The sequence below is a fragment of the Ursus americanus genome, chromosome 23, assembly GCF_024610735.1.
Source record: "Ursus americanus isolate L20-20 chromosome 23, mUrsAme1.1.p, whole genome shotgun sequence".
Lineage (NCBI taxonomy): Eukaryota > Metazoa > Chordata > Mammalia > Carnivora > Ursidae > Ursus > Ursus americanus.
Genome location: NC_142149.1, coordinates 42,216,091 through 42,229,886, shown reverse-complemented (window position 1 = coordinate 42,229,886; position 13,796 = coordinate 42,216,091). Strand labels below are relative to the sequence as shown.

The 13,796-nt window shown below is 42.7% G+C and overlaps 1 protein-coding gene across 1 annotated transcript in view; it reads right to left on the bottom strand.

The window, feature by feature from the left end:
• CPD (carboxypeptidase D) overlaps positions 1 to 9,318 on the bottom strand; it is a 77,788-nt gene extending 68,470 nt beyond the window's left edge. The window contains exons 1-2 of the mRNA XM_045773150.2: positions 8,518 to 9,318; positions 2,262 to 2,509 (exon numbers count right to left, since the gene is read on the bottom strand). Coding sequence (XP_045629106.2) covers positions 2,262 to 2,509; positions 8,518 to 9,260 — 991 coding nt within the window. The 5' untranslated portion in view covers positions 9,261 to 9,318. The remainder of the gene's footprint in view (positions 1 to 2,261; positions 2,510 to 8,517) is intronic.
• Positions 9,319 to 13,796: the final 4,478 nt, after the last annotated feature.

Here is a 13,796-nt window from a genome sequence, read left to right as displayed (position 1 = left end):
AAGTCCTCAAACTTAAGACCCAATTTGAGTAAACAGTGCTTGACATATAAAGTCAAAAAAGTAATTCAAAGGTTTAAATAAAGGCCCATTAAAAGAAAAGTCATAAGACACTTAATAATGTAACTAACTGCCAACAAAAAAGGAAGAGCTAACGCATTTCATCATCAACAGATTCTAAGAAGACAGAAAGTTTATACAGATGACATTTCCATGAATTAACTTCTTCCTTCTGCTTAGTCTTAATGAAATAGTCTAAGACTGCATAAAAACAAAGTTATTATTCAAAGGACATCAAAAGTTTAAAAAGCACAACAGCTGTTTATATAACATTTAAAAAGAAAAGGTAAACAAACTTACTTCAACAACTCTTTTAAAAATAATACTCTGTGGAAAATAAGAACCCTTATATATTACTGGTGGGAATGTAAAATGGTACAGCCACTGGGGTAAACAATTTGGTGGTTCCTTAAAGCTAAATAGAAAATTACCATACGATCCAACAATGCCACTCCTGAGTACATATCCAAAAGATCTGAAAACAAGGACTTTTTCTTTTTTAAGATTTTAGAGAGAAAAAGAGAGCATGAATGGAGGGAGGAAGAGAAGAGGGAAAGGGAGAGAGAGTTCTAAGCAGACCATACTGAGTGTGGAGCCTGACGTGAGGCTCAATCTGACAAGCCTGATATCACAACCTGAGCTGAAACCAAAAGTGAGCCGCTCAACCAACTACGGCCACCCAGGCACCCTGAAAACAAGGACTTAAATAGATATTTGTACACCAATGTTCACGGCAGCATTATTCACAACAGCCAAAACATGAAAACAATCCAGCATCCATCAACAGATGAATGGATAAACACAATGGAGTACATACATACCATGGAATATTTCTCCATCATAAAAAGCAATGAGTGTTGAGATATGCCACAAATTGCATGAACCTTGAAAATATCACGCTAAGTGAAATAAGCCAGATGCAGGACAAACACTATATGATTCCAGTTATATGAAATATCTAGAATAGGCAAATCCACAGAGATAGAGAGTAGATTAGAAGAGAATGGAGCATTTGGCTTAATGGTTACCAAGTTTGTCTGGGATGTTGAAAATGTTTTGTAAAGTAGGCAGTGGGGACATGGATGCACAACACTGTTAATGTAATGATGCCACTTTATTCGATAGTTAAAAATGGTCGAACTAACAAGTTTCATGTTATATATATGTGTGTGTTCAACCACAATTAAAAAAAAATTCCATGATCACCCCACAGATTAAAATATAAAAGGAAAATGTACCCTTATATAAAGGGCGAGAACTGTGGTCATCCCATTCACGAAGATGTCCACCACGGCCACGTGGCCCATGCACTTTATGTGCATCCTGATGTGATGTGACGTAATCAATAGGAGTCTTATAAAATTGGAAAACTGGAAAATTTGACCAGGATCCAGAATATGGGATGTTCTGTAGGACAACTGGCCTGAACTCTTCAAAGGATTCACCATGATTAAGAAAAGAGAGTATTGAAATGATGGTTCTACACTGGGGAAACCACAAAAGCACAAGAGCCAAATGCAATGCTTGAACCTTGACTGGATCTGATCTGGAAGAAAAGGAGCTATAAAGGAAGTCTGAGGAATAATAAAGGAAATTTGAGTTATGCACAGAATGTAGGATGGTTGTACTGAATTATAGTATATGGTTGTACACAAAAATGTTCCTGTACTTGGAAAATACATGCTGAGGTACTTACAGGTGAAGTATTAAGGAATCTGCAACCTACTTTTGGACGGTTTGGCAAAAGAGAACGTGTAGAGGGAAGGGACGGGAGAGGTGGAGCATTTAAGGTAAGGTCACGGTTGGTGAATTTAAATGAAGCGCATACAGGCCTCCACGTAGTCTTTTAATCGTACTGTGGGTTTGAAAATTTCAAAAAAAAAAAAAAAAAGAGATCTTTAAAAATTAGAATTTCTCAAAGTTTCCTCTTTTCCACTCAGAGTATTCGTAAGAAAGCTAAATGAGAGGCACCGGGCTAGCTCAGTCAGTAGAGCATGTAACTCTTGAGCTCAGTGGGGGGAGGGAGGGTCATGAGTTCAAGCCCTACATTGAGCACAGAGCTTACCTAAGAAAAGGAAGGAAGGAAGAAAGGAAAGAAGGGAGGGAGGGAGGGAGGGGTGGGAGGGAGGGAGGAAGGGAGGAAGGAGGGAAGGAAAGCCAAATGAACAAAGGGGAAAATAGAGCAAATTCAGGGCTTTCCATACCTTCCACATCATACCAATGTGCGCCATTTGTGATCCCATCTTTGAAAGTCTCGTCTTCATCTCCTGGACAATGAGGGGCGCCAGTTTTCATTATGGGATGGTTTGATGCATAGGCTTTTGCCAAGTATTTAAAGACTTCATCGTCTGAGGTTTTGCTATAGATTCCAGTGGCCTTATGTTCTGGAGAGTCATCAAAAGGATAGCTTGCTACCACAGAGCCACCATGCAGATTTCCAGAAAGCACAAACCTTTGAAAATAACCAAAGCACATGTCACTAAAAAAAGGGCAAAGAAAATGCCATGTATTTAAAAATTCTACATCTTTCATAAATGAACTCAGATACCGCTTAGAGACCTAGAAGACAACACTATCAGCTACTGGGAGCAGAGCAACAGCAAAAGAAAAGGAAAGAAACCATCATCAGTTCAACAAATTTCAGGCCAACAGTTTTTGCAATTTAGCCTCAAGTAACTTTACAGAATTTTCCCATCATTGAAAAAGTAGCTGAATAACAGTATAAATTAACATTCCAGGAGACATCTTATGCAGAGAATTCAAATGTATGTGTTAGGTTGAACAATATGAACTTGCCAGTGTTCAGTCACTTTTTGACCTACAAAAGGAAAAACTTCATACAGTTCAACCTAATACTTTTATTTCATAACACGTTAGCATTGTAGAAAACGTGGCTTGTATACATATTTGTTGAGTACATGAGTTAGGTTAGTAACTTTCATGATTTTTTTATATGTACTATCCCACAATGTTTAAGGTAGGGAGTCTAACTGGAAACAGGATGTGCTTTGCCTGACTCCAGTTTCACAATATACTAAATTCACATTTTCAAGAGAGAAGCCACAGTTGAGAAGACCGGGGGCGGGGAACCTGACACAGTGAGCTGCTTTCAGAGAAAAACAACAGAGCACAGAGATTAGTCCTTCAGTGCATCACCACAGAAGCAGCTCTCCTTCTAAGCCCAAGGTTTCTGATTGGCCCATTGAAAAATAAACTGACATGGAGACAGGGCCGCTTCCATAAAAGAAACATTTTTTTTTTAATGTTTTTACTTCTAAGTGAACCAATTTATAATCTGATGAAATTTATAGATACAGAAATACCGAAGAACTCCTTTTATGGTGAAAGCTAAAGGCAAAAACATGCTGAAGTCCTATTTATACATCTTTCCCTCATGGAACAGTTCAAACTATTACTGTGACTACAGATTAAACACTTTCCCTCTTTGCACTCTAAACTGGATTTTCTTGCTTTTGCCTTTTTTTGGCCGAAATGAACTGACCTACAGAAATTCTAAAGGGGGTTATATATACACCAGTTCTTTCTATATGCTTCAAAGAAACTTAGACCTATTGTACATCTAATTTGAAAGGTTATTTTAAGTATGATCAGTATTATCCCAGTGAATATCGAAAAGTGAAAATCACTTGTAACACAGAATCTGTTTATCAGAAGATAGAATTTAGCCAATAAAAACAGTGATCAAATACGAGAACAGACTATGAAAAGAGACTAGTTAAAAACTAATATATATAATTATAATTAGCAATCTTCCAGACACCAGAGAATGCCATTTGATGGGGAAGCAATAGCACAGGCTTTGGAGCAAGAACATTCAGTCTCCCAGAGCTGTCACTAAGTAATAAGTATGATGTCACCAGCAATCAATATGATATCATTTAGTAATAAATACGATATCGCCAGTAATAAAATATGATCAGGAAGAAGTTACTGCCTTTAAGTTCACTGAACCCCAGTCTCTCTCTCATCTGTAAAATAGTGATTAATGTTACCTGCTTCCCAGGGTTGTTATAAGAATTAATACACATACAACACCTTCCAGCACAAGAACTGCTTTATATCCTCTGCTCAACGGATGTCCAGTCCTTTGGAGATGTCTAGCATCCTACTCAGGGAACCACTGCCTTCAGACTTTCATTCTATTCCCCACTACCAGTGCTAGCCCTTGGGAGATACAATGGTACAGAAACAAACCCTAAGTATATATTCTAACATTCTAACTCCATTCTACCCATCTGGCCCCCACTGCTAAGGTATTATCAATTTACTTCCGATTTGTATGCCATAAGTCGTTTAAGTACTTTTCTCTCCCCCTCTCATTTTGGGAAAGTTACAAGAAGGCTAGCCTAATTCAGGTAATCCATTCAGCAACAAATTTTCTTAAGTTCAACTATGTGCCAAACGTTCTAGGCACTAAGGAATAGGTCAGGGAACAAACAAACAAAAATGCCCACAGGCACTCATATTCTAGTAAAATAAAATGGATAACTGCATATTCTAAATAGGTGAAGCATGCTGCTTTAACTGCTTATTTTCAATTAAGACTTTAAAGTCCAAGATTCTCTACTAAATGCTGTTTTCACTCTGGCATTGCTTGCATTGCTTCCAGAAATATTAAAATATTAATTTAATATTAAAAATATTAAGATACTTTTAGAACAAAATATTTGCAATCTACTTGAGTGATAAAATTCCAATTGTTAGATTTCCCTTACTTTACTTATGTAGTCTTAAAAGTATGAATGCCACTTTTATAAGGATTTCTAGACAAAGTGATACCAATTACTAGCTAGAAGTTTAATGCTTTTAGTCTTTATCAAACCAACTTTGCATGTCAATCCGATTTTATTTGAAAGGTATTTTTTGGTTTCCATTCAAATCAATTTTTTTACACGTTCCTCATACTTGACTTCAGTAACATATATTATCCCTTTCACAAGATTTAAGATACCTGCTAAATATATTATATGGGGCACCTGGATGGCTCAGTCGTTAAGCGTCTGCCTTCGGCTCAGGGCGTGAACCCCGCGTTCTGGGATCGAGCCCCACGTCAGGCTCCTCCGCTGGGAGCCTGCTTCTTCCTCTCCCACTCCCCCTGCTTGTGTTCCCTCTCTCACTGGTTGTCTCTCTCTCTATCAAATAAATAAAATCTTCAAAAAAATAAAAAAATAAAAATAAATATATTATAAATAAGAATCTATAGATATTAAAAAGTGAATCTCCAAGTTAACTCTCTTATGCTCTCCAGATTACCCAATAAATAACCTAAAAATTATGAGAACTGGAGGGGCTCCTGGATGGTTCAGTCGGTTAAGTGTCTGACTCTTGATTTCAGCCCCGGTCATGATCTCAGGGTCCTGGGATTGAGTCCAGATCAGTGCAGAGTCTGCTTGAGATTCTCTCTCACCTCTCCCCCTCCCCTCCCGTGTTCTTCTCTCTCTAAAATATATTTTAAAATAAATAAATAAAAATACAAAATAAATAAAAATTATGAGAACTTGAGTCTGATAAACTAAATTCTAAAGATTCAGGAAACTACAGATACAACACAAGCCCCTCAATAGTAATTTGTACCTACCCCCAGCAATATAATAATGTTTTTCACCAACATACCTTATATGCTAAACTCCTATTAAAGTCTAAGCAGATATATTTAATTAAAGAAGCCTAATGTGCCAAAAATGGGGGCCAAGAAAACGACAAAATCTTCATTTTCATGATGGGGTTAAAAACTTGTATATTTTCCTAAGTATGTGTCAATTATCAATAATACAGAAACACCCACTGGATGAAGTATAAAGTGAAACAAAGAAAATAAAATTCACTTTCCTAAACAGAAGAAAATAAGTCTTAAATTCTTACATACCCCAAATAGCAACAAAAATCTATTTCTAATATAGCTGGGTGAATAGCATATCTAGAAATTATTCAAATGATTTCAGAAAATACACTGAAAAAGGTAATTTTCCCATATAGACTAATGTGTTAGTCCATTTCCTATTTGTTGTTTTTTCCTGTTCATAGAGCTGACTCTAGGGGTCAATCTCAAGCTGTGTGTATGCTTGTGCTTCTAATTTTATGCCCACATCAGTGTCCTTTGTTATTAATTTATCATTAAAGAATATGCATTTTGAGTTAATTTGTGAAAACTGAGGATGGATGTACTTTTCACCCTATATAGTCACCTGCTTTCTCTTCTTACAGTTACATGTTTGAAACGTGGTCGGTGACGACTGAGATAGTCCACACCCACGGAACAAAATGACTTTCTGTGTAATGCCAACAAACACAGATTAACTTTTCAGTTCATCACAAGCTCCTATCATTGAACTAACCGGCCCAAATCAAAACTTAAAATCATCAAATACTGTGATATGAAAAGGTTAACCAGAGACCAAATTTTTGATTCCACACTTAAAGTTTAAGGCTTTTGGTAGAGCCTCAAGGTGACCTGCACCAAGGCAAAGCTCATTTCCATTTCTGGTCACCGCAGAACTAATACTGAAGAGAAAAATCTAGTCACGACATTTATATCCCTGCAAGGGTCATGACAGGGTATTTTCATTTAAGCAATGCAAACAGTTCACTCGATATATCATCTCAGAAAAGCCCTGGCCATCATAGCTTCTGACAGCAAGATATACATTAAAGTCATGTTTCTTAGGCAAATGTTCAGAGATCATGACATGGTTATCTTTACAAGAAAAAAAAGATCTTCCCAGAATATGTATGTGAAATTAAATATCTACAAGGGACCTCAAAAGGAGGAGTAAAGTGAAAGGTGGTAGATAAAAAAAATCTAGGATTGTCATAATGCCTATGAATTTTCTAGGTCTGTTACATGCATTGAAATCTTGTAGAAGGGATGATCCCAAGTCTCACAGAGAAACTTCTCAGTTCATTATTACTTTTATTGTATCTGTCACTTAGAAATCTTCAAATCGAGATGGAAAGATTAACTACTGCCTCACAAGCCTTATGAAAGACAAAAAAAATGGGGATATGCTAGCAAAGCTGATGCTTGAAAAGGGAAGAAGTACATGGTCACTTCAGACATTATTCCATCTCTCTCTTCTTCTATTCCAGTTCTCTCTTCTTTTATTCCTCCCCTCCTCCTTTTTGCTGAAAATCCTACTCATCTCTCGAGATGCAGTTCAAGTTCTACCTCTTCCACAGAGATGATCCATTTTATCGCAGCCCACACACACATTTTGCCAGTAGGAACAATTCCTGTAAAGTTTAACTGGGTGCATAAACACACCTCACAGATATTTATATTCTCTTGTTATACATCGATTTCTTGAGGTCCTATTGCATTTAATTTTTTACATCCCACATACTGCTTAGTAACAACTTACGGTGTGTATTAAATGTGATAATTAGCCATTCAGCCCTGGCCCACTAATAAAGTGCCCAAATGGTATCAGAAACCTTTCTGAGGGGGCGCCTGGGTGGCACAGCGGTTAAGTGTCTGCCTTCAGCTCAGGGCGTGATCCTGGCGTTATGGGATCGAGCCCCACATCAGGCTCCTCCGCTATGAACCTGCTTCTTCCTCTTCCACTCCCCCTGCTTGTGTTCCTTCTCTCGCTGGCTGTCTCTATCTCTGTCGAATAAATAAATAAAATCTTAAAAAAAAAAAAAAACCTTTCTGAGAATCTAAAATGAAGCAGTGCACAGATGAAAGTACCAGCTCTGTGCAACTTCTCCAGCCATAGCCATATGCTCCCTAGCTGAGTCAGAAGTAAAGACTGGAAGAGAACCAGTTTCTGTCAAATAACCAAGAAGACCCAGGGACTGTCATTTATCATTAATGGGTTACAGCCTCCCGCTGCAGCTGTTAAGAGCACTGACAAAGAGTCAGATTGCCTGCATTTAAGTTCCAGCTACACTCCCTACTATGTAAATTATTTAATCACTCTGACCCTCAATTTCCCCTGTAGGCAAAACAGGGATATTAATGATGTCTGTTTCATGAGGTTGTGGCCAACATAAAGTGAGATCATGCAGTCCAGGGAAAGAGCTTACTTAGCACAGTGCCTACAGTAATAATAGCAATATTGACAGCTTATCTATCAAATGAGAGAGCTGACCTAAGTTATCCTTAAGTTCTCTTCTATTGTTCATATTTCATGGTCCTGTGACAATAGGGACCAGAATGTCGGAAAGAAGTCTCGCTTCCAGCCAAACAGCTCTCTGCATCCGTTGAACAAATGACTGCCTCTAGGCAGCGCTTCTTGGACTATTAGTGGGACAAGAGACTAAGCGGCCTGGGCCCTGTCCGGGTAACGGGGTGTCGCCTAACACCTTCACTACCCCCGTCCCTTAGGCCTGCAAGCCTGTTTGAATGCCTACTGAGTGCCCGACCCTGCCTCTGCTCCTGTAAGCTCACGGGGACAAGCAAGTTGGCGGGGGGGGGGGGGGGGGGGTTACAACACTCACTTGTTCCTGCGAATCCAGTCCATGAGGGCGCGCACCTCGGGCACTTCGTCCAGGCCTGGGGGCTCGCCGGTGCTGAACTGATCCGGGAAGCTGCGGTTGAGATCACGGCCGCGGCTGTTGTCGCGACCGCTGGCCCCGGGAGGGCCACTATCGCTGAGGCCGCAGTCGCCCTCCCTGGCGCGCTCAAAGCCGTCGGGGTTGAGGCTAGGCAGCACGTACACGTCGGTGGTGTTGAGCAAGCGGACGATGCGCGGATCCCCGCGGCGGTAGCCAGCAGCCAGCTCGCGGGCTAGGTAGATCAGCACCTGGCGCGACACGGTCTCGTCGCCGTGCATGTTGCCCACTAGCTTCACCTGCGGTCGGCCGGGCAGCAGCGGCCCCGCCGCGTCGGGCCCGGAGTCGCCGTCAGGAGGCTGCGGCCCCAGGCCGGCCGTGAGGCGCAGCACCCACAGCGGCCGACCCTCCACCGAGCTGCCGATGCTGAAGAGGCGGGCCAGGCCCGGGGGCCCCGCGGCCGCCGCCTCCCTCAGCACCGAGCCCAGCTCCTCTTCGTGGTAGTAGCGATTGAACTGGCCCTCGTCCGCCTCGGCGCCTGCGCTCGTCGTCGTTGTCGTCGCCTCCGCCTTCTTGATGTGCGCTGCCCGGGCCGGGTTCCACAGCAGCAGCAGCAGAAGGAGCAGGCACAGTAGAAGCGGGAGGCGCCCCGGCCGCCAGGGCGGCCGCGCGTCCCAGCCACTCGCCATCTTCCAGCAGCGCCGCTAACCCCGGCTCCGCTCCCGCGGCTCCGCGCTCCGGGAGGCGGGGGCCCGCCGGATCCCCTCCGCGCCTAGCAACGCCCCTCCCGCCCTCCGGCCGCAGCCAATCGTGAACGGGTCTGCTGAGGCGTCACGCAGGGGGCGTGGCTTTCCTTAAAGAAGCAGCTCCCCCTGGGCGTGCCTCCCTCCTGTCCCGGACGAGTTTGGTAGCTCTCTTCCTTCCGTAGGGTTCCTCTCCCTCTCTTTCCCTCCTCCCCGTTTCCTCTTTTGCGTTTGCTCCGCTTTTCCTCTACTCGCCCAATCTCTCCTTTATGGCCTACCCATTAAATTCTCACCCACTTTTCTCTAAGTACTTACTAACTCCCTTCCCATCTTTGTTGCAGCTTTTCCCCGCTGCGCTTTAACGCTTAGAACCGAGAATCGAAAGAATCAAAAGGTTCCAAAGAATCAAAGAACTCCAATAAAATAAAATAAAAAAATCAAAAGGTTCGAAAGAATCTACCTTGAAAGACCCAAAGGACGCCTTAGCCCTTTCCACCCTGCGCCCTTTCCTCTGGAGCCGCCCTGCCTTGGCATGAGCTCAGCGCCCTGCAAGCCACTGACGACAGTGGGACACTGGGACACTTGAAGCTCACCTCACACGGCAGTTCATTCCAGTTTTTAGTTTGTGTGTTGAAAGAAGGTGCCTCCTTTATGTTTGGCAGAAATCTGCTATGTAGTAGGCTCCCTTTGTGTTGATGTATAATAATGTATAACTTATATATGTCTTTAGGTGTCACTTCAGGTTATTTCACTGCCACTAATTCTTGTATGTGCTGGTCTCAGCCCTCTGTCGGCAGATTTCATTTCATAGTCCACCTTCTCACCTCTCACAACTCTCCTGAAAGAGTTATTTGTTTAACAGTGGCCTTAGAATGACATTCTTAAAGCAGCAGGTATGACATTTCTGGAAACACTTGCTTGGTGAGTATTATTCCTGAACTCCTCAATGTTTTGCCAAAGTTGGCAACTACGGTTTTTATCATCTAGAGACGAGGCCTTTTAAACGGGTTTTTAAAATAAGCTTCAGTCACTTTACCTTGAAGAAACACAAAACCTCACAATTCTTTTATCAAGTGTGAAAGTTTGCCCATCTAACAACATAATTGCAATAACTGTGGTATTTCCTTCTCTCAGAGCCGGGCATTTCAAGGCTCCTTCCCTGAACTATGATTGAACCCTAATATGACCAGTAAAGAGTTCATTCATTTCTCTGTCAAATATTTATTGAGTAGCTACTGTATGCCAGAGCTAGATGCTGGTAAGACAGAGATCAGATACAGTTTGTGATAGAGACATTCCCGTGAGGGAAACCTCATTCAACCCGAGCAGGAGAAAAGAAGAGAAGCTGAAGGGAAGACGAGGGATTCTGGGAGGAGGGGGAGCGAGCACGGAGAGCTGCAAGGCTTGAGAGCGGATACTGCGTGTTCTGAGGACTGCATGCAGATCAAGATTACTGATGTGAAGGCGCTCCAGGCGTGGAGGTGACCTGACAGGACATAAGCCAGAGAAGCAGGACCAGATCCCAAAAAGCCTCACAAGCCAGGCTCTGGGGAGCATTTAATACAGAAGACCATGGAGAGCCACTGATGGATTCTGAACTAGATGGATTTTAATTTTGAAAAATCCGCTTGACATTAATGGAATGCAGTGGAAGTCCGAAGACTTAAGACCGTGAAAACCGTAAGGAAGATATATTCCAAGAAGACATGACGAAGCTCTTAACCTTCAAAGGCGATGCCAGTGGAAGCGGAGAGAAGGAAATGGATTTGAAAGACCTTCTGGAGAGAAAGTATTCAGGATCTGACGGCAGAGACAGACGAGTGTAGGCTGACTCCAAGTTACAGCCTAAGCACTTGCAGGGGTTCACCAAGATACAGGACGGAAGAAAGCGCAGGCTTAGGTGAAGAGGATGAGTTAAGCACAGTCACTGTGGCTGGTGCCGCGAGTGCCTCTTTCTCCTCCACTCCCCACTTGGTTTAGTCCACACACACAGCAGCTGCAACTCATCAGGAACAGAAGCCCCCACTCTGTACCGAGACCACTTCCCCCTGGGGAGCGCTTAATCATTACACGTTACTCTTTTAGAATAATCCAAATCAAAGAAGCCCCAGGGGACATGTTAACCTCTAATCAAATATTTCCTTTTCTACCATTTTCACTCTCCTTTGAAACCTCTTCCGGCCACCTCACTCCCGCAGCCTCACCTAACGAGGCAGCCTTGAAATGTAAATAAACAAGCTTGAGGGCAGTGAAACAATGTGATGTAACTTGAGCCAGAGACCTCCCAGGAGTCCTCAGATCCCTTACAGGTCTGGAGCCTCCAGTCTAAGCAGGTACACCGTGCCAGTGGCTAGAAGTGAAACCTGACCCTGGTCCCTGCTCCCTGGAGGGGAAACCAACTACATACCTCTAGCTGTCCCGGAGAAGTCTTGAACCTCGTGACAGATGTTCCTTTCCTCCTCCCCCACAAGGAAAGTATTGGCCTCACAAATGAAGGCACTTAAGACAAGCTTGAAGGTGAAAAGGCTTCCTGTTCACGGAAGCAGAGCAGTAAAGACCCGGACTTTTCAAAACAAGGCAGAGCTGTTGGATGGCCTTGTTGACTTTGGTAACCACTGTCTTTAAAAGACTTGAAGGTAATTGAAGTACAGCACAGGCCATGAGCTTGTAAATGTCACATCATCTGGCACAAACACCCATAGACTTACAAATTCGGTTTGATAGGTGTTTCTGGAGCACCTGCTCTACTGAAAGGTCTGCCTTGCTGGCGCAGGAGGACTGGAAGATGAATGAGAGATTCTCCTCTCCCAGGAGGCCAGAGTCTAGTGAGGGAGATAGAACGTAGACGGGACAGGATGTGTCCGAAGGGCCAGAGCTATGCAAAGGCACTGTGCTAAACCCTTTCTGTTAGCTGATGCATTTAATCCTCACAATTATCATTCCCATTTCAAAGATAAAAAGACTAAGGCACAAGGTCTCACAGCTGGCAAGCCACAGATCTAAGGCTCAAACCCGGGGAATCTGGCTTCAGAGTCTGTATGTTTAATCTCTGTAATAAAACTGTTTTTGGATAGTGAACTGAAAACAAATAACAACAAAAACCCTGCTATTGGAACACAGGAAAAGGCAACTAATTGTGATGAATCAGAGCAATTTTCACCAATACTGTCAGATCATGAACCTAGTTGAAATCCTAGATCAACCATTTCCTAGCTGTTTTAACTTGGGAAAGTTATTTCAGTTTTCTGATAATTAAATGAGATAATACATGTATAATATTTATATCATATTTTGCATATTATAAGCTTTCAGAAATCATTATTTTTAATAGTAATAAGAATTCTCATATGGGGAAAAAGATGGAGAAAGGAGCACTCCAGGCAGAGGGACCAGCAAGGGTAGAGAGACAGAGGCAGGTTATGAACGATGGCTAGAATATAAGATGTGTTGAGAGGAGCAGAAGTCATAGCTGCCAGATGGTAAAAGGCAGGATGGCAGGATGGTGCCAGATGGTAAAAGGACTTCAGTACTATGCTGAGGGGGGTTTTGCTTTATTGCACAGCAAATGGGAACCTTACAGAGCCGTTTATGAGGGGAGTGGTGTGGATTACATCTTTGTTCTAGCAAGAGAATTGCTGGGGCCGTGTGGGGCGGGCTAAAGAGCAGTTACCTGGGGCGCCTGGGTGGCTCAGTTGTTAAGCGTCTGCCTTTGACTCAGGTCATGATCCCAGCGTTCTGGGATCAAGCCCCGCATCATCGGGCTCCCTGCTCAGCAGGAAGCCTGCTTCTCCCTCTCGCACTCCCCCTGCTTGTGTTCCCTCTCTTGATGCCTCTCTCTCTGTCAAATAAACAAATTAAATCTTAAAAAATAAATAAATAAATAAATAAAGAGCAGTTACCATGCACACAAGAGCTGTAGGGCAAGCTCTACAAGGGTGGAAAGGAGAACATAAATTAGAAAGATGTTTGGGTGGTTGGATTGACAAGATTTAACAACTGTATGGGTAAGAGGGAAGAAGAAGAAAAAGATGGCTTGACAAGTAGTGAGAGTGACCAGATAGATGGCCTTGCATGATTCAAGACAAGGAAGGCAGAAGAAAATCTCTTTGAGATGAGGACTAAATTGAATTGATCATTGGATTTAGCAATGCATAGGTTCCTGGTGACCTTTATAAGAGCAGTCCTGGCAGAGTGGTACAGGAAAAACCAGAATGGACTGGGTTCAAGAGAGACTAGAAGACAATGAAGTGGAGTTGGTGAAATAATTCTTTTGAGGAGTCCTGTTATAAAGGAGAGTAGAAAATTGGGACTAAGCTGGAGGTGGGCGCAAGGCCAAGAGAGTTTTTTGGGTTTGGGTTTGGTTTTTGTTTTTACGTTGGGAGAAATTATAGGTTGTTTGTGTACTAATGAGAATGAGCTAGTAAAGAGGGGAAATCTGATGATGCAACAGAGGGTGGAGAATTGCTGGAGCCCCGGATCCAA